Genomic DNA, 27,367 nt, shown 5'->3' on the forward strand with positions numbered 1-27,367 from the left:
TGTCACAGTGAATTCAGAAGTATACATACCAGAGAGTCAGAAGTGTTCTTCTTGAAGAGAACCCTGTAGTTTTCATTTCACATCTTGAAATTTCCTAATTCATTTCCAAAGCAAGCAGGAACCCCCTGATATAGCCAGCTGTAGGCAGTGCAACTCATGCATCACTATGCTCCCTGCCCAGGAGCTAACAAAGACAACAGGGTGCAAGGGAATAGAAAAACACCATTCCTTACCTTCCCAGAAGCTGGAAGGAAATGCTTTGGAGCCCACCTGACACTCTGCCTCTCCTTCCCCCACTTAATATTTCTTGAGTAATGAGTGTGGTGTCCAGAGAACCCGATAAGATTTTTGATTATTAAGCTGTCTCCACAGTAGTGTGCAAGAACAGGGAAACCAGAAGATACAGGGACAGCAATTACCCTCCATGAATCTCCCTACTCTCATATTTAGTCCTATGTATTTAGTCATACAGTGCCACTCCATACCAAGATGGCTTATATGAAGGCTTATTCAGTAAAGGTTGGGTAAAGATGAGATAGCTAAAAACAGGAAGAAGTGTTTTAGGGAAACTAATAAATATAAAATCTAAGATCTGGATAACAGCAACTGCAAGAGAGGAATGTGAGAAACAGTGGACTAGAGAAAAAAGCATACAAGAGAGCTGAAGAAAAGCACCCACATTCAGCAGCTGGGGGGGAAGACCTCCAAGCTTGGGGGAAGACCATTAAAAAACAAGTACACATTAAGATGGTTAAAAGCTTGACACTCATCAGCACAAGACAGCACAGGTACAAAGATATTACTGGTTTCAAATAAGGAAAAGTGGAGGGGCTAGTAAAATCTACTCCCTGCATTTGGAACTGAAGCTTGAATAAAGTGACAATTAAGCCTGCTGTCTTTTTCAATGGTGAGGAACCCCAAAGCTTGGACTCTAATGTTTACATAACACAAAGCCTAGCAAAACAGGGAAAGCAACATCCCAATAACCCACTTGGAGTCTCCTGACTCCTGCTGCAAGATAACAGAAAAAACAACCATTAATGAATCACAGAAGCAGAGAGGGGTGTGGATTATTGCTGTTTTGCATAATTTCTCTATAGTGGATCTACTTCAAGACAAAGCAGTTTCTAATCTAGCCATATCCTTGTACAGGTAGTATCCAGCATGGCTTTAGGCAAAATATGCCAACACATATTAAGAAGGCAGGTTTAATTTTGATATATGTGCTGAAGCAGCAAAATACAATCATTCACAATTTTAAATGTAAACATGAACAAACATGTCAATAGGTAATTTGCTTTTTTTGTAGCTGAAATCACTTTTATTTGTGAGAAACATCACCCATGCTGCACAGTTTCAAATAGATCTTACCAAGGAAAGCGGAAATTTCTCCTCCCCATGTCCTGCAGTGAACAGGACTGGCACAGAAAAAACCTCATCACACCTGGGAGGTTTAGCACCAGCATCTAATAAAAAAGCATTTGATTTCAATTTCAGTTCTTTGGTTGTTTTTTTCCCCTTTTCATTTTGATACCAAAAGAAAAATTGAAAAATTCAATGCTAGTGAAACAGTGAAATTCTTAAAAAAACCCAAATCAAAAAACCCACAGTTGCTGTTGAAACTGGGCAGGTTGCTCTTTCTGAATCTCACTCTCTTTCTTCACGCATTTATCTTGCGGGCGTTTCCTGGATCTCTGCAGCTGGTAAGTTTTCTCTCTCTCAAGTTCCAATAGTTTGAATCTTTGCTTTCTCATCATTGTTGACAATTTATTGCTTGAATGTTTCTTTGGTGTTATGTTTTTAGTTGCATTTTAGGACACCTGTAGAAGAGCCAAATTACAACATGCAATTTACTTGGTTTCATTTCTACTGGGAAATAGAAATGTAAGAAACACTGGACTAGAAAACAAAGCTGTCTATTGGGTGGGATTTCAGATGAAGACCAAGTTGTGACTGTAACTTACAGGATAAGCCAAGTCATGCTTATTCATCTACAAGTTAAGAGTACAGCATCTTCCTATAGGAGTACAGTATCTTCCTGAAGTGAAACAGCACCAGCTCATCAACAGATGCCAGTATTATATACCAGTTAGGAGCACCCCCTTAAAACAAATCACACAGATGAAGCAGAATCTTTTACAGAAGTTTACTTTGTGATGAATACAAAGAGGCAGGAAAGAAAAAAGCAGAACAGAAGAAAGTTCCTTGGGTTGTCTATATAAGACTCAAAAGCTATTGCAACAACCTAATGCATAGGGGTATGTGGCCAGACAGATGCTCTGGGTCCTAGAAGCATACATAATCGTGTTTCAGTTGGAGAACGGGACCTATCTGACTTACCTGAGGGATGGTAAAGGTGCCTGGGGAGCCGGACATTACTCAGCACCACTCTGCTCGGTCACTGGAGGAGGATTTTCAGCAGGTGTTTCAGTCACCTTTGTCTGAGACACAATAAACCTACATTACAGACAAAGAACGACCTCCAGACCCTTTCTCTGTTCAGTAGTAGCATCAGTATAACCCAGGCTTTAAGATAATCAAGAAAGATGAAGTATCAGAAAATATTAACTGTAGGGAATACAAAGATAATCTGCTATGTAATACTTAATCTTTGTACACTTCTTAAAAAAACCATCTCCAATATGGAGGGGACCACCTCAAGCGGATATAGAATGAGTCTTTCCTCACTAAAGCCTGTGTTTGCAAATAGTTCACCGAAACCAGCTGGTTTAAGCAGATCAGAAAACAGATCTGGAGCTTTTAAATCTTTCTCTTAGCTTGGAGACTGATGGTCTGGGGAAGTGGGAAAATACAGCAGTCCCCATCTACTTCAGAAATTTTAGTTATAATCTGATCCTCAGTTAAGAACTATCCAGAAGTTGTTCCCATCCCACTGCTGGTTAGTGTTCCATTTAAGGTTCTCAAACAAGGTCACAGGGAACAGGCAATGAAGCCAACTACCTTCACCACAAACACCATCAGACTCTTTCAGCACACTAACAGTATACTTGGGTTTAAAAAAAAAAAAAAAAACCTGAACAGCAGAGGATCTTGAACATTCATCCAATCAACAACAGCCCCAAACTCGGTCTCCGCCAGGAGGGTGCTTACTTCTTTCCCATCCTGAGCTGGAGTATTGGGTGGACGAGGTCGACGCCGGTAGTTATACGGGCGTCGATACCCACGGTGAAGTGGCTGCTGACTCATAGCATTGGCCTCATGCTGGTTCTCTTTTTCAGCCTCTCCAGCCACCGGGGCAGGGCGAGGACGTGGGGGCCCTCTGAAAAGAGGGAGAAATATATCAGGTACATGGGAAGTTTGATGTTTAAGACACAGTAACTTTGGTCCAACAAAAGCCTCTCTAACCAGCAAGTTCCATCTTCAATAATTCTAACTGACAGCAAACCATCCCTTTGGAATTTAGCTGCCATACAGTCAGAAGGGAAAGACCTATTTCATTGGTCTAGACAAGCAGCCTGGGTCTCTCTCCACTGCTAGAACTATATCAGCATACTCTACTGCCAGTCCTACAATAAAGAGGCAGTTAGGTAATTTGAATTGCTGGCTAAAAGAGGAAAAGAGCCAGTAGAAGCTGCACAGGCCAACTCTGCCAAATTAGCCTTGGGCTAGCTGTACACCAGGTCCAGGCCTATTCATAATTGAGTGGTTTGATACCTGGGAACCCTTGTTCTACCTGTGAACCCATTCCTGGATCTCCCCTCCTCTCAGGTAACTGAAATGATGTTGCTCCCCTTGGCCATTAAAAAAAAAAAAAAGGGGGTAACATGCATCTCAGTCAGGAGAGTTGGACCTCATTAATACTAAGTCAATCTTTCTGAACTATGCAATAGCATTCCATCCCACTTCCAACATAAACACATTTTGTTTAGAAAGTGTCAAAACACAGCTGAAAGCGATGACAGTCATTGCCTATTATCTAGTTCCTATTAGCTGACTTAAGTAATTCACAGCTGTCTAGTCCCAAAAGCCAATTTAGGTTTCCCAAAGAAATTTAGCAGAAAAGCTCTACTGTCACTGGTTTTAGTGCATGTAAATGCATGCAATGCCTGTCTCTTAATTCACACAGAAACACATTAGACACTTAAATTGGATACACTAAGCTATGGTACCTCTTACAGGAAAAGACACCAAAAATGAGTGAATTCCTGTTAGGCATGGGCAAACTATCTAGTTTGCAGTTCACCTATGTGACAGGTGCAAAAACTGAGCTCTCTTGTTACACTTGGTGTGGTGCTATGCCTGACTAGCCAACTATATTGTTTCTCAAAAATTTGTGTATGGAAGCAGAACATCCACATAATGGAACATTGCATCTGGGCTGGAACCTGAGTTGGTGCCATGTGTTTTCATATTGCTGCACCCGAGCTAATGAAGACTTTCTGGAATTAAACTTATTCAGCTCAGGCCCCTGCAAGCATCAGTACTATCCCAGTTCCCACTATCCTAGTTACTAGAGCCAGCACAAACGTTTACAGATAGAAGAGATCAGAGTAGGAGCTGGAAAGCTTATGGTTCTAGATCCACCATCCAGAGGGATTTAACATTATTTGTAATGACCACATTTTCCATGCCCAATTAAGTACAGTCTTGTAATTCCTATAAAACTTAGCTTCTTGTTCCTTGCACTGGTATTTACCCCTTGCTGTTGGTTTTCAACGAATATGCATATGAAAAATGGGGGTTCTGTCCATTTCACAGTTCATTTCTCCAAATTCAAACTTGGAGCTTGACCTCATAAGTTAGCCGATAGGAAAACAGGACAAGAAGATGAAGAGCAAGTGAGGTGTAGTGAATGGCAGACTGTGCAATACAATTCATCTCCTTGAGAGGAGGTGCCATGATACTTTACAGAAAGTACCAGTGAATACAATCCAGTGTTTTATCTCACTTGTTATTCATTCTCCAAGATAAACAAGTCACAAGAAGCCAGGAATCTCAATGATCTTAACTGCCTTTCGGTGGAAAAGAAGTGAGGTAACATCTCAAAAGGTATGACAATCAGAGGCTGATTATTTCAGACTGATGTTTTGAACTGCAATGAGTTCTTAGGTCATGGAATTGTTCCCTCAGTGTAAGGGCAGAGGCTTGACTGGTCATGTCAGAACTAGGACTGAAAAAAAATAAAGTGATCCTACATTAGCCAGTTTGATGAATGATGAACACAGATGACTCTGCAAGTTACTGTGCACATCCCATTGGAAAGCACCAGTGTTCAAGTGAAACCCAACCGGTCTCTACTTAAGAACCTAAGAACAACCTACTGTGTCTTCAAGGGTCCATTTAGCTCAGTTTAGCTCTTCCCTAGGGAAGAGTAACAATAGCCAGATACAGTTTGCCTATTCAGTAATACCATAACAGTGTTCTCCTCCAGCTATTTGAACAGTCTCCCTCTGAACTCATGCAAGTTTAACATTCCCAACATCTGGCAGCAAAAGTTCCAGAAGTTTACTACCCATTGTAGGGATAACAGCCTCCTTTTGTTTTTCAGCCTGTCTCCCACTTTCTTCATTTGATGTCTCCTCTCCTGACTGCTCAGTAGCTTCCAATCTTCACACCTTTTCCCCTTCAGCCATTTGATGACTTACCTTATTTTTCTGGGAGCTCTCTAGCCTCTTTAGCATCCCCCTTCTCCAAAGTACTAGCAAGAGTAACTCCAATAGTTCTCATATTTTATTACTCCCCAAACAAAGCCATTAGAAGCCCTCATGGAACATAATACCGAGGTTTTAACTGTCAGCAACTCCCTCTGCTAGCATAGAATATTACAAAGTTACTATAATACTGCCCTATAATCTAATGGTCTATAAGAAATAGGACATGACTTCAGTTCTTCCTGAACAGTAAGTAGGATTTCTCATGCACCTACAAGTGGCACCAGTGCTTAGAACAAAGCCTGAGCTGCAAGATGCACATACCTCTACGTGCCTACATGTGACACATGGGACAGGGCTGGAGGCACACCTGCACACAAGTCACTTAGTTCAGCACTGAGGCACAAACTACTGGCTTCAGTCCACAGGGAGGGTTACAAAGCACACCTTGCCTCTGTAGATAGTGGGCCTACCTGTCCCAGATCAAGTGGGATTTGGATTCAATGCTTGTCCAAGAAAAATGTAAGAAGAGTTCAGCTGTGAAGACATGGAACCTGCAACTCATTTCAATACATTGCTTAATTTTTAAGAGTAACAGGATACAGAAAATTCTTTCTTAATGTATTCCTGGCTGCAAGTAACACACACATTAACTTCTACCATGGTTTCCTTACTCCTGTGGCTCTCCTTTCTCCTAAGAAATTAGGCTACTTCTTACTGTACTTACTATCTGAAAGTACATGAATGCCAGGGAATACAACTTCCTGCTATTAATGAAACCTCTACAGATCACATAAGCATCCAAATGCAATGATGAGCAAAGGAAATAGTACAAACCTGCGATAGCGTGGGCGATAAGTAGGATTCCTATGGACTTGTTGATGAAGCTGTCCTCCTTCTGTGACCCCATCCTTGAGCTCTCCTTCACCACCCTGCAACCAAGGAAAATGGAAGACTGAGACAAAGATAAAGCATAATTTCAGAGGCAGTACATTAACTATATAGCCCAAAACCTGGATACCATATTAAACAGAACAGTAAGTCAATACAAAAATGCAAGCATACCTGGTAAAAAAGGGAGCAGATACTCTGAAGGCTTTTGTTTTGGCGAAGAGGAGAGTAGGAAAGAACAAACCAACAATGCTGCTCTTGTTCCTCATAGTAAGAGGCAAAGAAGCTAACTGATGATCCTCCTCCCTTTCTCTGGCAAAGGGCAGAAGCTTTACAGGCAATTTCAGGATAACGGCATTGACAGTGAACTTTTCTTTAACAAGAGATTAACTAAAATAACCAGAAGATAAACATTTGGAAAGCCTGGAGTGCTGCAGGCTGTAACAAGAAATCTTGGGGAATGGAACAGAATTCCCTGTCAGATCTGGACAAGCCTCTTTATCAGATTAAAATCCCCTCCAAAAGCATTAAGATTTCAGATGTTCTTTATTGCTTTCCAAGTCTTCCAAAAGCACAGAGACATGACCCAAAGACACTTGCTGTATTACAGACTCTGTACCTATAAATAGCTATGCCAGCTATTCTTAGCAATATGACAGGGCCAGCTGCATAAGAGAAGGCAAGAGATCAGAACTCAATGTTAATAAAATAAAATATAAAACACAAATATATAACATATCAGATGTTATTTATAAAAACTGATCAATATAAATGGGAGTTTCTTTAAATATTTAGTGAGTAGATACCTATTATTACTACCTATCTTCTGACAGCTGTAGAGAATCACTTGAGGTCCAAAACCTAAAAGGAAAGTCAAACTTTTACAAGTTTACAACAGGATACTACTACTTATATTCTTTTTGGAATACCAATTTGTTCTGTATATACAGAACAAACAGCATCTTAAAATAACTTTACAGTTTAATACATTCCACCCCCATCACTCCTTTTTCTCTTTAGATAGAGGCAGCAAAACCTGCAGAATCTTTTTTGAGGGGTGGGGAGGTAGTAGAAACACAAAAGAGCAGCAAGAGCTGAAGAAGGGAGAAAAGGAAACAAGACTCCAACAAGCATCTCCCTCATAGCACAAAGAGTTGTCTTTCACCAAAATCACCATTTCTCTTTTCCATGAGATCTAAGCAAACACACATGCAATCAACATTCAATCCTAACACTTCAGTGCCATAAAAACGGGATCATAAATGCCTAGAAGATCTGGTTTGAGGGATGACATACCAGGAGTTAACAAAGCAACAACTTAAAGGTAGGGAAGGGCACACAGTATTTTCAAACAGAAAGCTCTCCTATAGCCCTTGGCAATCAGCATCACATTCACAGCTTAGTGTCAATACTGAATTTCTACATGTTTTTAAATGGTAAAGTCCACTGTGTCTACTCCTCCCAGCAGAAGTCTGCATTGATATCTCAGATAAAAAACATGAAGTTTCCTTCTCTTGTAGTGACAAAGAACGACTTTTCAACATGATTCAAATAGAACCCAGTTAAGCATTTTTATAGAACAAAGCAGAACAACAATGCAGAAATTATCTTTTTATTCGTCTCAAACTGAACGTTGACATATTGGTATTCTAACTAGGTTTGGGTTAAACAGTTGGTCGAAAGCTATACATGGTAAAGCAACTGAATTGCTTAGCCCAAAAATCTTAAGCAACTTCCTGCAGCTTCTATAATATCACAAAAATTCAACTAATACCTAAATCAGTTGACAGTGATAGGTAGATACTTATGTAAGGTATATTGGCTGAAGAAGTATGATTCCAGAATAAAACCACTATGCTGTCATAAATCACTGAAAAAGATAGTTTGACCAGAAAACAGAACCTGAACTTTGAGATGTTGTTTTACTGCACTGATATTGAATGTTAGACGCATTTTTATTAGGAAAGCTTCATGCATACTCTTAAAAGCACTACACCTCTAAAACACATGGGATCCTGCTTAAACTTCTTCCACAGAGACCTTCCAACTTCATATTAACACCTTGGTTATCCTAAAAGGCAACAAAAGAAACTGGCCAGCTGCACTTTATATTTTCCTCTGAAGACAATCACAACAGACAGGCAGGCTATAATTCCCCATGAAGATCTCCCAAATTTCTTTAAGCCAAAGATACAAAATTTCATTCCGCCTTCATCTCCCCTCACTCCAGTAAAAATATCTTTATTTAAACATTTACTGTAATGAACAGTGAGCTTTTTACCCATCTGCTTCCCATGGCATCCTAATTTATTCCTTAGTTCTTACATCTCTTCAGATGAGTCTCTAGTTTTCACATACTACTATTCATATCTACAGGTCTTTTTTGCAAGAAATAGTGTAGTTCTCAAAACAAATTTGCCTACTTTCTGATTCACTGGCATAGAGGCTCCTTCTGTCAGGAATGCACAGAGTATTTCATATGAGAGCATCACCAGTTCAAGAATATTCCATTATTCATCATTTGTTATAACATTCTGACTACAGCTCCATACCACATCTATCTTATCATAGACAGTTCAGTAAGAACCTCAGACTTTTCTTTGTGGATAAAATTAAGGTATTTCTGATATGAACAAGTACTTCCACTTTCCACAGAACTTTCCAGACAATTCACATGAAACTCCACTGAAGTTGGTTAAACATCTTAAATACTTCAAGGTTCTCTTCATTCTTGAGAAATTTATGCATGTTCAAAAACAGATCCAGTAAGTTATGCCTAGAGTATAGACATATTTGAGCTAGAATGGCAAACAAAGGATAGCATTTGCCTAAAACCATGCCAAGTAATCACACAGAAATCAACTGTTACTGGGTGAACTCCAATTGCTAAGTGTGGTCAATTAGAATCACAGAATGGTTGAGGTTGGAAGGGACCTCGGGAGATCATCTAGTCCAGCCCCCCTGCTCAAGCAGGGTCACCTAGAGCACACTGCACAGGATTGCGTCCAGGCGGGTTTTAAAAATCTCCAGAGAAGGAGACTCCACAACCTCTCTGGGAAACCTCCTCCAGTGCTCTGTCACCCTCACAATCAAGAAGTTTTTCCTCATGTTCAGATGGAACTGCCCGTGGTTCAGTTTGTGCCTGTTGCCTCGCGTCCTGTCGCTGGGCACCACTGAAAAGAGTCTGGTCCCATCCTCTTGACACCCTCCCTTAAGATACTTGTACACATTAATAAGATCTCCTCTCAGCCTTCTCTTCTCCAAGCTAAACAGGCCAGCTCTCTCAGCCTTTCCTCAGAGGAGAGCTGCTCCAGTGCCCTCATCATCTCTGTAGCCCTTCGCTGGACTTGCTCCAGTAGTGCCACATCCCTCTTGTACTGGGGAGCCCAGAACTGGACACACTACTCCAGATGTGGCCTCAGCAGGGCTGAGTAGAGGGGGAGAATCACCTCGCTCAAGTTCTTGAAACTGCAAGGTCACCACATCAAAGTCATCTCAAGTTACAGTGAGTCTTAGTTTATGAATGGCAATATAGCACTCACTTTTCTTCAGTAAATTGAGGATGGACAATGTAGCAGCTGAGCTCTGCAACTTAATACATCTTAAATGTAGCAGACTTGGATACACTAAAACCTATTCCTTCAGGTGTGCAGCTACCACTCACCTATAGCTGAGTGAACATCCTTGAGATTCTTAAGTTTGAGAAAGCTGTACCACTAGCAACCCAAACCTAAGGAGTTTCAGGAATGTCCTGCAAGTCAGTTAGCTAGAAATGCATCCTCAAATGATGAGACACAAGCTTTTACTACATCTATGACGGAGGTGACAGAAGTGATTTTGACCATTCAGAAAATATCACATACATACTGCTATAACTCTAGGATATTACAGCCTTCCTTCCCCCTTTATGCATGGGAAAGGGGGGGGGGGGAGAGGAAGCCTCATTAAAGAAAAAGGATATTAGAGAGAGGCATCTTTCTAGATGCAGTAGACATGCGGTTACAATGTGAAGAACATGTAACTGATGTGGGTGACAATCCCCAAAAGGGAGCGTTACTAGCTCGAGATGAGGATTCGCTCTACTCTCAACTGATCTGCCAAAGCAACTACACATGGGATGACAAGAATATTCAGACAAGCGTATTGAGTGGTTTCACTGACCTACAATAGGACAGCTTCAGGGACAGGCCCTGCACAACACCTCCCTTCTCTGTAGTTTGATGCAAAATGGAGAGAAAAGTTTTCAAATCTTTCAGGTGCAAAAATATGACATCTATGTTAGCACTGTTCTCATATTCCACCCTTTTCCAACAAATCCTCTGCAGTCTGCATGCCACAATCAGATGTGGACTCTTGCTAACTTAGCTACAGATACAATTTCTGACACACCACTTGTGGCTGTTATGTCTAAGAGCACCTTCAGCTCTTTTCTGCTGCTGATTACTTTAGATCTTAAAGCAACACATTTAGCTTAATCCTGCCCATCAAGGATATCAGTCCCTTTGACTTTTAGGTATCCTTTAAAGATCCTAATAACAGATCAAGCTTATCTGATTGTAGAGCATATTTTTGCTAAGTCCTGGTTTCTTATATTCCTAGCAATATGGCAGTATTTCATCTACTGGCATTGCCTTTAGTTGCCATGTCAGCTCCCAGTTAGCACCATGTTCTTGCAGGGTTAAGTTCCAGTACTCATTTTGTCCAGCTTGCCTAAGAAAAAGGATGCCACAACTAGCATGTGGCAGAACACTGTGGCTAACCAGATTCAAGAGAAGAATCATTAATACTTTGGTGCCCCAGGACAAAGATGAATGGCATCATTTTACATTCCTTCAAGATAAGGTGGTTCATCAGGGCCATAAACCTCAGTATAGATATCTAAGAACTGTATGAGTGCAGCAACAGCTCTTTTTGGACCTGTCATGACCGGAAGCACCAATGGCATTGGTGCTGAGGTTCATGAGAACTCCTCCTGTACTACAGTCAAGACATGAATAGAGCTGAGCCACAAAAGTAGAAGCAAAAGCCTCTCCCTGAAGATAGATGGGGGAGAAGGATGCAATTAGCTGATCAGCAGCACATTCTAGCACCCAATTCCCAGCACATAGCAGCTGTCTCAAGGATTTTAAGAGAATACAGAATCTCAGTGAAGTATAACAGGGGAAGGTACAATGAGGTATCAGCCACTAAATCCTTGTTCCTCATCTTTATTCCCCTGAACATTTCTTACCCATTAAGAGACATCCACATCTGAGTAATCCATCATAGACTCTCTCTAGACACAAACTAAAGAGCATGACTCATCTGGCCCGTTTTAAACATCAGCTCTCAGAGGGGTTGAACTGCATGCCAAAAATGCTTATTTCTGTCCACTGACAGACAAAGAAATCTACAGCACCTAGCACATACGTAGATGATAAAAGTTGGTCAGATGCACACAGGGTAGGCTGCAAGAGTTCTAATTCATGACATTCTACTAAAGACTCATGTACAATCAGTAATATATTTGCATAGTGGCTTTCAGAAGAGCAGAGGTATGCTGCTTTTCTAGATAGCTGCTGAATACCACTGCTGATAGCCTAAAGCAGAACAAGTGGCACTTGGATCCCTCCCACTCTTCTTTCACAAGCTGTTTTCTTCAATGAAAGGCAGCAGACCAGAAGTATCTGAAAGAACTCTTTAGTCTTTGTGTTTGTCCAGATTCGAAAGAATTACAACTGTACTCAAACAACAATGCTGTCACCCTGGATGGATTTTAACCATCAGTATCTACTGAAAGTGCAACAGGGTGGGTCACAAGCCAATAGAATCCTTGTGTGCACTGAGGAAAATTTCTTCACATAGGTTATCACTAGTCAACTAGGTGAGATGCTTAATTGGACACTCACACATAAGGAAGATTACACAGGTTGCAGATGTGAAGGCCAACAACAATCTTTGATGCAGTGACCATGAGATGGGAGAGTTTAAGATCCTAACAGAAGTGAAAAATGCACTTAGAGTGGAGTTTGGCTTGTTCAGGGAACTGACAGGTGGGAGGGTAAGAGGGTCTGACAGAGCTGGTCAGTCTTCAAGGATAGCTAGCTCAGAAGACAAGAATATGCAAGAGACTGAGCAGGCACAGCACACAGCCAGCTTTGGCTGCACAGGGAACTCCTAACTAAGCTGAAACATGAAAAGTTAATATCACTTAAGCAAAGTCTACACCTGTAAGTTTATGGGACCAGAGAGAATGCATTCAAGAGTGCTGAATGAGCTGGCCAATGTCACTGTGCGGCCATTACCATCTTTGAAAGGTCATGGCTATCAGGGAAGCTCTTGATTACTGGGAAGAGACAAGTGTCACACCCATCTTCAAGAAAGGCGAGGGAGGATCCAGTCAGCCTAAGCTCAGTCCCTTCAGAACTCAGGGGCCTATAACTCAAGAAGTCACACGGTACACGTCCTCATGGAAGCCATTTCCAAGTGCCTTAAGGCAACTGGAAACAGCTAGCATGGATTTACCAAGTGCAAATTATGCCTGGTCACCCTCATTGCCTTCTGTGAAGACTGGCTCTGCAAAACAGGGAGGGAGCAGGTGATGGCATTTACCTCAACTTTAGCAAGTCTCCCATAGCATCCTTATACTTAAATTCAGATACAGACTGGATGAGTGGACTACAGAGCAAATAGAAAATTAGCTGGACCAGACTCAAAGGGTCAACAATTCAAAGTTTATCTGGTGGCCTGTTAAAAGTGACATCCTAAGGGAATGGTACTGTACAATCTTCAACAACCTTGATGATGGGACAGAATTCACACTCAACAAGTTTACAGATGACAACAAATCAGAGGGAGCAGTCAATGAATTGGTGGATAGGTCTCACATTCAGAAGGACTTCAACAAACTGAAGGAATGGGCTAACAAACTTTATGAGCAATCAGGAGAAATGAACACCCAGATGAACACCTTTTTGTTAAATATCTTTTACAAGTTTTGAAGGCTGCAGTTCTCCCAGAATCAAGCAGTATGTTTTAGGTCATCAAAAAAAGATGACTTCAGAAGATGATCAGGTACCAGTTACACAACAATTACAATCTGGTACCCATATCAGATCAAGCTGGGGACTCTCAGACATTAGGAGCAAGCCAAAGGCTAACAGTACAATATCAGAATTTGTCCAATATCAGAAATCTTCCAAGTATTTGGATCCAAGTGTGATATAGTACCACAGAGAGCCAGGTTCTTCTAGCTGCATGAGTTTACATTAGCCAACAAAAAGAATATGTCCCAGTGTGAGTACCCTGAGACTGAATGTTCCCTGTGTCCAAGACGAGTCTCACATTATCACTCTTCAGGCAGAAGGAAACAGCTGCTTTCCACAGTCAGTAGTACAAGTGTGTATAAGCCTTGCTATGTCTGCTAATTTTGAACCTGAAGCAGCTCCAAGTCAACGCCAATAATATCAGCTAAAGTTTTCACTAGCAATAAAGACAGCTAAGGGAAATTTTAATTTCATTAGAACAAAGAAACAGTGCCAACACTGGAATATAGCTGATGACCTAACAGATAAGACCAGAAACATCAACAAGGCTGAAGCTGCAAAGTCTATCACTGTAAAAGCAAGACACATTCAGTAATGAGGCATCAGATACCAGCACCAGCTTCTAGCAGTCTAAGGGCTTCAGAAAGAACACCTCATGTATTTGAGGCTCTGTGATGTTCCAGAGGATTAAAGAAAACATCTTGCAATAGCTAGTATAAATGGCTAGACTTTAAGGACAGATTTGGCAACACTTCTGTTCGCCTCCTTGCTGCTAATTCTGTAGAAAAAAGATAAGAAGAGGGGTATGTTGCTTGTGCAGAGACTGACCACAGGGCTCTCATATTGGATCATTCACACGTTCCTGCAAGTGATGATCAGACTCGCCTATAAACAAAAAGATACTGCCAAGCCTGTGGTGTGCTGCATTGGTCCCTGGAGCCTAAGCATGATGTGGATAGTAACTGCTAGAACTACAACCATGCACCTTATACATACTCCTTTTCATGTAAAAGCTTGTAGGGAAGCTGTTTAGGAAAGCTTGCAGATGTTGTGAACAGTAGTGTGCGACCAGCTTAAGAAGAGTGCATTATCTTTATGATATACTACCATGGAGGAGGCCTACAAAGGGATGACACTTACATGGAGGTTGCAACTGTTTGGTCAAAATGCTACATGCTTAAATGCAAAAACATTGAACAGCTAACAAATCAGGTTTTTCAAGAAACCCTTCCAAACGATGGCCATGTTACTTAAAGTAATATAGATATTACCCTTTGCTTCAGGTGAAGGTGAACACCTAGGTGTCTCAATCCTTTGAGCTTAATCTTCTCAATTAGCAGATATATTAACATCCAAGAAGATGCTTTAGTACCTTTCTAGAAAGATATGCCAAGAAAAGACCTACAGGACACCCAGTAACAGAAATGTCAGTACCAACCTTAATGATGCACTGAAGGAAGGCAGTGTATTGCTGCAGAACACCACTCACACCTTAGTTAAGCGTAGGCAGCTTACCACATTCCAGTGCTGAATCTTCCTCACTGGAAGGAAGATGGCTGAGGAGGTAGGATGGCCATCACTATAAAGCAATTAAACTTACACTACGAGGTGGTCCACGGCGTCGGCCATAATAGCCACGTCGATAGCGGCGCCGGTCTGCAGCATAGCGGCTGCCTTCTACAGGGACTCCATCTGGACCAGTGACATTAGCTGCTTCTGCACCCTAAAAGGCCCCAAAAAAAGTCAGAAAACTGGGGGGGGGTGGGAAGGGAGGTGAGAAGAGAAAGATAAGGTATAGGTAGAAGGGGAAGGAAGACAAGGAAATACAAAGGAAGTTTGCATAACATAAGGTCCAAGCTCCAGAGATTTCTTCCTCAAGTTGCAAAAGCATGTCTTATTTTCAATCCCATAACCCAAGAGACTCATCACTAGCCACTCTTGAGTTCACACAAAAAATAAGGATAGCAGAAGTGACAGATTAAAGACAAAAGATCCAAAAAGCAAAACTCTCAGAAAGAGAGTTGGAGAAAATGGAAGTTCTGCAAACTTGTAGATTCTTACAATCCTTAAGTGACCAGGCTCCAAGACAAAAAATTCGGGGCAACATATGCATCATTTCAAGCTTGCAAGCTGCCCAATAATCATTAACTGCTCTCTCAAGTAAGAATTACAGATTCTAGAAGCAATAATGTATAGTTAAGAGTTTTGAGATCTACCTAGAAACATTTCTTAATGAAGACTTTAGAGAAAAGCTGTATGAGTGCCACCTGCTGCAGGGATTACTTTAGCACAGTAGACAAAACTACTAGGTATGCACGGAATGCTCTGTTACTCCCCACTAGAGTGATGTTAACTCTGTTGGACTATGCTTCTATACCTCCATAATCTCTTACCTTCTCTCCCTCAACCACATCAAACTCTACAGTTTCTCCGTCACCAACGCTGCGCAGATATTTCCGTGGGTTGTTCTTCTTTATTGCAGTCTTTAAAGAAAGATGATACAGGAAGAAAAACATTAGTTTTCAGCTTATTCATTCACAGCCCTCTAGATGAGGGAAGGACAGTGTTTTTCTGCTATGTTATCAACTTTACACAACAAACCAGTCACCACACCAAGATATGGCAAATATACAAGTGTCTCCCATTCCCTAGCCCTTCCTTACTCAGCCAGCATTCATTCCTTTCTCAATACTTATGAGGTTACAAATCAGCTGCTGTCCCAGGTTCCCCTCTCACACCTACTAAATACCTGGATCATTTCACATGTTTATATGAATAGAGTTCACACTGATTGTTTGACCTCCTGCAAGCAATACCAAAGCAGCTCCAGCTGCAAGCATGACCTGTGCCTTCACAATCATTAAAGACCTGTAAACCATCTACAGAGAGTTTAAGACCAGGAACATTTTTAATGAAGATAGCATTAACTATAAGGTATCATAGCAACTAGAGAAGAAAAACTGCTATAGCTTCAGTGTAACAGAAAGAAGCATTTTAATCTAAGCACTGTAAGGCAGACCCCAGAGTTAGGTGACTCCCTAAGGAAGGCAGAGGAATAGTACCAGAAGAGAGAGTCTCAATCTTTAGTCACCTCTTCCAGAAAGAACCCCCCCAAAATAGTTTTAACACCACAGATTAGAATCAAAACCAGCTGAAAAAACCCTCTCAGACTTACCAGAACACTCAAACTTCCAGACTGGTTTTCAACCTGTGAACTACAGATCCCTTTCACTGTTGCATACTTCTGGGATTCCACAAAAGGCAGTTAGCAAAACAAGGCTATTATCAGTTTATTATGCAAGGGCTCAAACTAAAAAGGCTGAAAAAAGTAATCCATTATGCAAGTCAATCTGAGAGCCAGCTTCTTCCTGAAGCACTATTTGGTTATTAAACACCAATCTGCTTTCAGAGCCTCCTGATATGGGTGTATTTAGTTAGTACACAGGACATGGATGCATAGGATCCAGGAGATGATGCATGCACTAAATACAATGCCTAAACCCATCTTAAGAAATTACAGTTGTGAAATCTGTTGGCAGTTCCAGAAAAACAGGCAGAATGAAAGTCAGCTGAGTTGTTGCCAATACAGGGCAGTTATATTCATTCACTGAGGCAACAATAGTCCAAAAGTATTTCCCATCAAAGTACTGAAGGAAGAGTTCTAAGCAGTTTAAAGATGAACTTGACCAGTTTAGGGAAGGTATTCTCATGTTGCTGAATATGGGCCCTTTTGTGTTCCAGGCTGTAATCCAACATGTTCTTTCATCCCTCTATCTACCCATGTTATTCCCTGTATCCAGCAATGCCCCCAAATAATTCAAGGAAAAAATGCAAAAGTTGTGCATAGTACTGCTATTGAAGCGAAAACAATCCAAGAATTTTTTGATATAGGAAGAGAATGAGCTGCTCAAGTGAATTCCTTTGGGAAATACTTCAGCAAGCAAAGACTCCCACCTTCAGCCAAGGCTTTGCTTTCTTTACTTAGTTTGTTTTCTGTTGATTTATTAGTAACTGACCCATCTCTAAAATCAGCTACAGGAACAGCTTTTCCACAAATGCTATTTACTAATATTAAAATCATTACCCTCAATGTAGTTTACAAATTTAATTTCACTACCACTTGTATTGAGACAACTGACAAACTCTGAAGGCTTGTGCTCTGCATACAGCAGAGATGTTGACAAGCTTTCTTCCAGAATCTTTCTTCTTCCTGGTAAGGGCAGAGGTGTGTGTGTGGGGGGGGGGGGGGCGGGGGGGGGATGGGGAACCTACTAGATTTCCTTTCAGCAAAAGGTATACTGAAAATCAATCAAGTTCCTCAAACATCCTCCAAGCTGAATAACAGATGATATATTGAACAGGGCTTAACACGCAGTGTTTGAGATTTATGGACAAAGACTTCAAATTTCAGATTTGCAGTTGAATGACCTGTCAATAGGCTAGAGAGCCCACCACACAATAGGCTGGGGTTTGTTTTATAAAGCAACTAGGAATGATTTTGAGTAAATCCTAGAATTCTGAGCAGGAACTGTAAGAGTTTTACTTCTTCAGTAGCAGGTAAACTGCTGTAATAAGCCTCTAATAAGCCTATGCTCTTGGCTTGATGAAAAGACTCTATATCTAGAGGGAAGAGAGCACTATGCTCCCCATTACTGTTCACCAGCACACAGCAACCTCCAGCTTCTTTGATTCAGCAGACAGGTATTGTGTGTTAACACAGATGGTACTGAAGAATGAAGACACAGCCTTTCCTTTCCCCAGGCAACACCGATGAAGAGAGAGCAGAGCTCAGATGAGCAGAGTACTGACCAAACTCTTCCCATACCCTCATGACACCACTCATTACATGCAGTGCTGTCACAGCAGTGGCAGAGATCCATTACACCAGTTACTGATGCACCTCTAGCAGGCTGCGTCATAAACACTGTGCACAATGAATGTGACCCAGAAAAACCTGTGCAGCAGCAGAGATTAATTTCTCCTCACTGCTTGCTGACTCAAATTATGCCTAATTTAGGCTTCTCTAGCTACCTACATACTTTTAAAGGTGTTAAATTGCAAGACACCCATGCACACACATGAACACCCCCAATTCTGTCAGGATTAACTAACAGTGCCCTAGACAGCATCTTGCATGAACCAACTCAAGGACAAGCGAGATTAAGTCAAAAGAACTCACCCTTCCCCAAACCATTGTTGGGGATTTCCCCCCCCCCAGCAAGACAGAGGGTTAACTCAAAGCAGCCATGCATGCCCTAAAGAGAAAAGCATTTTAATCTGCCCTCCGTTTATATACAGCACCACCCAATAGCCACACACAGAGCATTAACCCCCATTCCCATCACGGGATCTGGCTGTTCCCCTCCCGCTGGGAAAGGGCGCCTCTATTCAACTAGGTCAGCCTCGCTCTGAAAGGATTAGACAGATAATCCGGCCCCTCCCCCACGGTCCCAGAGCAGGGGGAGGGGCGGGGCCCGCGAGCCGGAGCGCGTCACTAACAGCACAGAGCAAGGCAGCGCACAGCAGGATGTCTGCTTACGCCATTCATTTGCTGCTTGCGCCGCCGCTCCCCGCCTGGCTCACTAAGCAGGCCTCAACCACTGGCCGGGAGCAGGGCCCCGAGCTCCGCTGCCCCCCCCCCCCCCCCCCGGCGCCCCGAGGGCGCAGAGCCCCAGCCAGGCCACCCGGACACCCAGGCCACTCCTGCCAGGCAGCCCCCAGCCCCTGTAACAAGGATATCTCCCACTGCCTGTGTTCAGTCAGAACTGTGTCAAGGCTGATCCACCCTTCAAGCAGCTTCCCATCATCTTTTATGTTACCCCTCTTCTCACATGTAGAAGATTAGCTTGAGATGGAATAGTTTAGTAACACCAACTGCAACTGATCTAGATTAGACCCAAAAATATCTCCTTTGCTATGCAGAACCCATGAACAAGTTTGATCAGATGCCAGTTTGCTTGTGAGGCAGTATTTGAGACATCAGGACAGTGTTTTGCCCAGTACTCACTCCTATGGAATTTCAGCTGCAAGAAGATGAGAAATCAGTCACCATATCCTGTCCCCCTCCCCACAGTTTACATGTGGGTAGTTATCAGCACAGGTGAATGCAATCCAAGTACAAAATAGCATAGATCAAACAGTGAAAGCCTACAGGAAACTAGTATTGAGTCTTCACAGCCAGCCTTCCCAAGTAGAAAAGTGCTGATCCATGTCACTTCTGTACACCAGCAGAACAGTCATTTTCCAACATATCTTCTCAGGGGTCTCTCAGGGACACCTTGTTTTTCCTTCAAGGTAATTTTACAGTGCTGCCTATCCAGAAGGTATTTCAGCTACTAGACCCCCTCGCATCTCCCTCCAGATCACTCCCATCAGGTGAGTGATTCAGCCCCTCTATCAGGGTCCACACAGCACATGGTCATTAAGAAAGGAAAAGGCAACTATTAGGTATTCGCATATACTTCACATTGAGGGCTCTTGCTCTCAATGCACTAAATAAGCCTGGAGTGTGCACACTTCCTGACATCTTCAGTCACTAGGGGCACTAGTTCCTTCACAGCTTCATCCATTTTAGGAGTAATGGGTCTAGATACCTTTACACAAGGAAACAGTTGTCACATGCAATCTAGTCATGAAGCCACTGGAACTAAACTAGCTCTTCAAGTTTATCAGCACGTTTAAAACAGTGACATGCACTTCTCATCTCCCTGCAAGCCTCCTGCTTACATCTGATGGAAATACTGTCACTTATACCACAGAGAAAGCTCACGCTTGAGAGGTCTGCAGGGCCCTCATGTGATCCTTACATATGGGACAAACTGCAAAGGCAGCATTTCATTTTCTGGTGAAGTAAGTCTCCCATGTGCCACATCCAGATCTAAGCTGACCAAGTTTATGTCAGCATGCAGACATCATCTCTCTTCCTTTCAGCTATCTATATCACAAGTCTCAGGTCAGAGAGGCTCAGAACAGCCTACTGGCAGTTCAAGAAAAGTTAACTAATGACAAGCTGCTTGGCAATTTCTCTGTACTTGGCCACACTTGGCACATAGCCTTTCTCTCCTTCTTCCTAACAGCAGCTGTCTCATGCAGCAACAGCTGATGGCAACGCAGTCTGGTAAAGAGCCAGACTAGATCACTACTCTCCAATACCAGGAAGGGCAGACAGAGCAGACCTGCAAATGAAGACAGTAGCAAGAAATAGAAGACAGAGGAGGAGTGCAAGGAAATGCATGCATGGATTGCAAGGGGCAGGGGGGTGCAAGGAGAAGCAACAAATACCAAGGAATTTACAAAATAGAAGTCATCCCCCCCCCCAAAAAAGCCTGTGTTCAAATCAGAGTAAACAGACAAAAATGCATGAAGGGCTGTAATACTTAACTCCTTCAATTTTAACTTTGTAGAGGAAAAAAAATACCCTCAAATTCCTCCCTGAAAGGTTTCCAATACTATTTCTTGTCACAATAGGATTTATGAGTACATGATCATTCAAGATATTCAGGGTAAATATTCTAAGCATAAGTCATGATAAGTTGGGGTGGTTGTTCCAGGAAGTAAGTTACACTAAAAATTTATCATGAACCATATGTAATGCACTTTGTAAGTACAGTTACTGCTGTCTTACCTGATGAACAAACACATCTTCTTTGGTATCGTTTCTGTGAAAAGCAAGTGAGAAGTCATAAGAGTTTAGACTAACAGACTTAAATAGAAATCCCTGACTTCACAAGTAAACCCTCCCTTCCCCCAGCCTGTAGTACATCCCCTGGGTGCCATACATTCTGTATAAGTCTGTGCTGTCAAGACCCTGCAGTGAATTTCCAGGGTCACATGCTTGATGGTAGAAAGGACTCCCCACTCTTCAGAATGGGAGTCCCTGCAATCTGTGGGCAAACATTCAAGATGCAGTTTTGACACAAGACAGTAATAATGGGACTGCTTGCCTTTCACCACCTCCATACACACCTTACCTCTCCCAGCCTCCAAACCTCCACAGGGCCTGCAACCTGAGCTTCCAGCATGTTATCCTAGAGGTCAAGTAAGACTATCAATAGGCCTGGCCACAGCTGTTAACAGAGCTCTTCTTTCAGTGAAACCCAAAGTAACACTGCACAAGAGGTCCTAGGAATGCCCATTGGGACAGGGACCCAGACACGAACAACCAATTCCATTGTCTAGATTATGTGAGCCACTTCAGGCTTCTGCAGGCAAGGCATGAGGATGGGTCAGAAAGCTTGATTCTACATCCCCATAGAGCAGAATCAGCCTAGACACTCACCTGTTCAATCAATTCTTCCTCTACAGAAATAGGTTGGTCAAAAAGTTCATGAAGACAGTATACAATCCAAGATTGATTGCACTGGACTAACATAGCAGTAGATTTCAGTTTGATGAGACAACTAATAGAAGTTATTACATTGTAGCACTTGAAGCGCTAGTCTTGAGCTAAATATGAAAGACTCAAAATATTTCTTCCCAATTCAAGCTGTTCTTCTAACCTCACACAGCACTGACAGCAGTCTCCAAATACTGTAATTAATACTATACCAGAACTGACTTCAGCTTCCATGAGACAGGGCTCTATCCCATTCTACAGTGTTCAAGTTACTCAAATTAACTGCTCTATGACAGTTCAAAGACTTGCAGGGGAAAAAAAGTGTTAATTATCTCCACTGCAAGACAGATGTTCACCATGCAGGAACTTCATTTTTCATAAACACTCGTGTCCTTTAGAAAACCCTCAACCCCATACATATTCTAGCCTTAGAAGTCAAAGTTTTCTCCAACAACTTGGGTGCACAAGACCTAAATTCTCAAGGTTGGCATCTGACAAATAACCACTTACCACTAAAAGTTACATGGATTATCAGTGCCATTCAGATGTTTGTGTGTGTCTCTCTCTCTGTGCAAAACAAACAACTGGAAGTTCTGTGAAGCCAGGTCCAGAAAATCTTCAGTGATTAGTGGAGAATTTCAATGTGCATTTAGGGTGGGTATTTTGACTAATCAGTTATCACAAACTTTTATCGAAGTGTCCCCCTTATCCTCCAACCTTACTCCCAGCTTTAAAAAGCCAGGTAGATACGAAGTTTCATAAAACTTGTTTCTCATGTTTACTCATACTACATCTCTAGTAATAGCAGACTAGATTTGCTATGTGTTTGAGCCTTTCTGTTTTCTTCCTCCCCCTCTGCCCTTTTGTTTGGGGGGGGGGGAGGGGAGGGGGAGAAGGGGTGCAAGGAAGAGAAGGGGGAAGGAGTCTCAAGACATTTGAAATTTCTGAATGTCTGGTAAAGCCTAGCAGTCACTTGTATGAACTTTTTAGGTCTTAGATCTCTGAGAACTGGTAATATATGGCATATTATCTGTACCATAAGTCTTAGTGCAGTATAAATATGACCATCAATTTAAACATACCTGTTGATAAAGCCATATCCATTTCTGACATTGAACCACTTGACAGTGCCAAGAACTTTAGTGGCTGGAAAGAAAAAATTAAAGTTACCCTAAAACATAAGGAAGTACAAGAGTTTTACAAAAACACTTTTATACCTGCACATGAAGTCACAGACAGACCAATTCTGTTCCCTTCACACTCAAGGTGTACTTTCATCTGCATTTCAGTTTATACCAATGTAGCAGCAAGAAGCAGTACCTTAACTTTCTGTTCCTCAGCTAAGAAGTTACCATGCAGCATCTAGAATAAACTCCAGCTGTTTTCAAAATTGGCTATTCATCCCTTTGCTATTCTGTTTCTTATTCCAGAAATGAGCAATTGAGCTGAACACCCTCCCCACTGCCATTCATCAGTTCTAATTTGGAAGCCAGACATTAAAGAGCTGAAAAAGACTATTTAGAAGTCTCCTCTTTCACTCAGGCAGTCATCCCTCCTTTCTTCCTAGGCTGAAGAGAATCACATAAACATCATACAGTTCAAGTGGAGAGGCAGAAGATCCTTATTTTGGATACAAACTTCCTTGCATTACTGTCATCCTCACTAACCAAACAAGAGCCCAACAAGTGTTACTCTGTTTCTATTCCTACTATTAGATCTCTTTCATGATTTATCAGCTATGTCAGTGACCAGCTTTATTTTCCAAGGCTTCTAGGATCAAGACAAGCTCCTGCTTCTCACATAATACCCAACCAACATCTTGCATACAAGCCATACTGCCGTGTCTTACAGGATGTGGTGAAACCTGTTCCTCCAACATGTAGTTGGTGTGGGAGGAACCCAACAGCGATGGAAGTAGCTTGACCTCTCCTTCCCTCTCAGCAACTGGGTGGAGACCACTAAACTATATTTGCCAAATCTGTAGGAAAGGGAGAATTTTGGGCTCTATATTTTAATACATGCATCTATTACACAGCATAATCACAACCATTTGCGCAATCCATATAGTATTAGCTGAAAAGGGTCTAGCCAGCCACAGCAGACCACTTAAAAAAAAAAAAAAGGGGACAGGGGTTGGGGGGGGGGCACACAACACAAGGCCCAATTGGGGGGCAGGGGGAAAATCCAGGGAGTCTCCAGTTCAGAGCTCCCTAAGCCACAGTCTGCTAGAGGCAAGAAGCATACAGATAATGCTTTGCAGTATATCTGCTCTACACCTGGATTCTTCCCCTGGCTTTGGTCCCATGCAGTCTTGTCATTCTTTTACTTCAGTCAGAAGTATAAGAACACTCAATACACAGCCCAAGCAGCAGCTTTCTTTGCTGGTTGTATTTTTGCCATGAATTATTGAAAGTAGTAACAGGCCACTTCTCATTACACTTTTAGAAGATTTTGGCCTTCTTGAACAGGATTCTCTAGCAGGAAATGTTTACACTGTTGAACTACTTTAAGACTAGAATAGATACTAGAGAAAAGGGCTCTACATAATACAACATCCACTCCCACTCCACTCCCTGTTTAGTACTGCAGAGACTAAAAACCCCAAGTTCCACTGCCTAGCATTGATTCAGTAGCAATCACCATCTTCAGCACCAACATTTATTTGTTCGTTTAGGTTTAGCTTTACGGAAAAGACACTAGGTACAAACAGATGCTCAGTGCTATCATTAAGGCACTGACTACAGACAAGAGTTCACCATATTGGTCAAGTCAACAGGGAAAGGAAGGGGAAGATGGAAGGAGCGGGGGGGGGGGGGGGGGGGGAGGGGGAGTACCAGTGACCAGACAGGTTTTAGCCTGATTTTCTAAGCAGGGCTAATACCACCAATTCTCCCACCACCATCCCTTCCGCCTCCCTTTCAAAATAGCTATTGAAGCCATTGGCCTATTTCAGTTAGATTATGAGAGGATGAGAAGCCTAGGAAGTCTTAGAAAAAAAAAAAACTCCTATAGGAGTCAAAAAACTGGTGAAAGAAAAGGTGATCAAAACTCACCATACAAGGCCAATTGGCTGCTGATAAATGGAAGTCTGTATACACAGATTCAGAACTAGCTAGAGCAATACTGCTCCTTACCTACAGGCTGTCAGAGATCATGGGGAAGTTTCCAGTATAGTTTTTAAGATAGGACATTGGGGAAATCATTCCATATTTGCACTGGTCTTGTACTCTCCCTTAAGTATTACTGTGAGAGAAAGCATGTCTGACAATAGTGTTATACTAAACATCCACATGACTATAGTGCAGCCATTGTTCAGTCTGAACTGTCATAGTGGGGAGATCAGGCAGGGCAGGAGGACAAGCCCAGAGGAAGCCAAAACCAGTTTTAATGAGAATTCAAAGGCAGCAAAGTGATGACCTCTATCCTATTAGGAAGGGGCAGAGGCCACATATTTCCACAAGACACAATGGAAGTGATCAGCAATTCCCACCCATGCAAAAGTAGCCTTAGTTTCATCAGTTTCAGAAGGGAAAACCAAAGCTCTTTGGTTTCTCTGACTAAACACAAAAGAAAGCTGACTAGACTTTATTCTTGCTCCTAGAGGACAGATACTCAGCAAGTTCTGATGCTTGCTTAGCTCTAATGGCACCTTTATAAAAGCAGACTTAATTACACAATTATAAGACCATTAACAGGGATATTTGAGATGGACTCGAATGCAAGTTTGTTTTCAACTAGCATTATCAATAATCACTTTCTCACATTCTCTGCCAAAAAGCTGGCCTAACAATAAGGCCAGTTTGCAGAGCTAATTTGGACTAGAATAGGAAAGGCACCTGTGCTTTCAATTTTTTATTTTAAATAAAAAGCAATAGTAAAAGTCTAAGTCAGCCTGACAGGTGAGCTGAATAAAGACCATTAACATGAATGAAGCAAACCACAGTAAGGAAAAAAACACACCCCCAGCCAGGTGTACCAACAGCTGCAGATGTGCCTTGACTGATTACTGCAATTACTTGACAAACTAGACAACAGAATAGGGGGAAAAACAGACAAATAATAGTTTCTAACTTCTGTTTTGCTAGAACTTTTCCTACCTCAGCTCCAGAGAAATCCTTACCTGCTCCTGTATCTGCTGTAGTCAGACCTCAAGTCTTTCTCTTCAGAAGTTAAAATGCTGTCTTTCCTTAGTGAAGTTCAGGGCTTTGCACTAGCAGTCAGCCTCACCTTTGTAATAACCTCTTAAAAGTATGCAGTTATAAGTAGCAGATCCCTATTTCCACTACAATAATTTCACTGTAGACTGAAGTCTTGTCCTTTTCAACTGGTTGGTCCTGTTTAATCATGACAAGAAAAACTAGATATCCACCTGGCTCGAGTATAGAGGTAGCAACTCAGCATTCAATTTACATCTTCACTATTGATAAAGCAGAAACTTAAAGAAAACAAAAACCCACACCACACACACCCCAACCCACTAGAATCATTCTAAGAACAGTTAGCAGCCTTTATAGATAGGGAAGTTGAACAGAGATCTTAAATCTTTAAGAGATCTGGATTCTTGGTTGCACATGCTGTTTACCAGCAGCTGCTACTAAGGTGGGACCACCTGAGCTTCACCAGCCGCCAGAGGCGCGGCGCTCACGTCGCGCCTGCCGCGGCCGGGGTCCCGCGCGGACGCGAGCTGGGAGCAGGTACCAGAGCTGCGACCGCTGTTAGCAAGCGACCCAACATGGCTGCTGCGGACTCGCACTCCGCACTGCCCGCGGGGCGGCTCCAGCGGCGCGGCCCGACCCCCACCGCTGACCGGCGCCCGCGGATCCCAGAGTGGTGCAGAGGCTACCGCGCCCCCGGGCCGCTTCGCCGGGGGCTGGCGAGAGCCGCCCGCCGCGCCGGGCCGCCCGGGGCACCGCCGAGCACCGGAGCCCCCCGTAGCCAGCGCCCTGCCCCGTCCAGCTCCACGCAGGCGTCCCAGCAGGGCGCCGCTCCGCGGGGGCTCCTGACTCACGGCCCCTGGGGGGCCAGGCCGCGGGCGGCGCCGCCGCCCGCTACAGGAGGGCAGTGCGCCCCCGGCCGCGCCCCGCCGGCTCCGAGGGCGGCGTTGCCGCCACGTGCTGCCACCGCGCCCGCCGCGGAGGCCCGGTCCCGGGGAAAGTTGGGCGTGGGGCCCGCCCGACGCTCACCGAGCACTTTCTTCTCCGTCTCCGCGGCGGTGGTGGCAGCGGCGCCGGGGGCCGGCTCCACACTCGCTCCGCCCGGCGCGGTGCCGCTGACAGGGCTCTTAGGCTTCGTGTCCGCGACGGCGGGCGGCGGCGCGGAGACAGGGGCTGCAGCCGGGGCGGCAGCAGCGGTGGTCGTCGGGGTGGGCGGTGCGGCGGATGGCGCTCGGCTGGCGGTGCTGGTCTCGACCGCCTCGCTCATGGTGCCGGGCAGGTCGGTGCGCGGCGCTCACTGATGTTTCTCGGGCCCCGCGCTGGGTCTTACTGCCCCCAAAATGGCCCCGC

The 27,367-nt window shown here is 43.1% G+C and overlaps 1 protein-coding gene across 1 annotated transcript; it reads right to left on the minus strand.

Moving 5' to 3' along the window:
* Positions 1-1,192: 1,192 nt before the first annotated feature.
* YBX3 (Y-box binding protein 3) lies at positions 1,193-27,367 on the minus strand. Its single transcript, XM_067304163.1, has 9 exons — positions 27,047-27,367; positions 22,946-23,009; positions 21,153-21,186; positions 15,922-16,011; positions 15,129-15,251; positions 6,450-6,544; positions 3,112-3,280; positions 2,341-2,441; positions 1,193-1,820 (listed from the first exon to the last, which is right to left on the minus strand). The coding sequence occupies exons 1-8, from the start codon at positions 27,282-27,284 to the stop codon at positions 2,376-2,378; spliced, it is 879 nt and encodes a 292-aa protein (XP_067160264.1). The 5' UTR covers positions 27,285-27,367; the 3' UTR covers positions 1,193-1,820; positions 2,341-2,375.

The sequence above is a fragment of the Apteryx mantelli genome, chromosome 1 (genome assembly GCF_036417845.1).
Source record: "Apteryx mantelli isolate bAptMan1 chromosome 1, bAptMan1.hap1, whole genome shotgun sequence".
In the NCBI taxonomy this organism is placed as follows: domain Eukaryota; kingdom Metazoa; phylum Chordata; class Aves; order Apterygiformes; family Apterygidae; genus Apteryx; species Apteryx mantelli.

What these genes read in the sequence shown, in the direction of transcription:
- YBX3 (XM_067304163.1), bottom strand. Translation starts at nt 27,284, where the DNA reads ATGAGCGAGGCGGTCGAGACCAGCACCGCCAGCCGAGCGCCATCCGCC. An exon ending in AAGATGTGTTTGTTCATCAG is followed by an intron (nt 16,012 to 21,152) that starts GTAAGACAGCAG and finishes CTTTCTTTAAAG; the next exon opens with ACTGCAATAAAGAAGAACAA. An exon ending in GCCGTGGACCACCTCGTAGT is followed by an intron (nt 6,545 to 15,128) that starts GTAAGTTTAATT and finishes CCTTGGTTGCAG; the next exon opens with GGTGGTGAAGGAGAGCTCAA.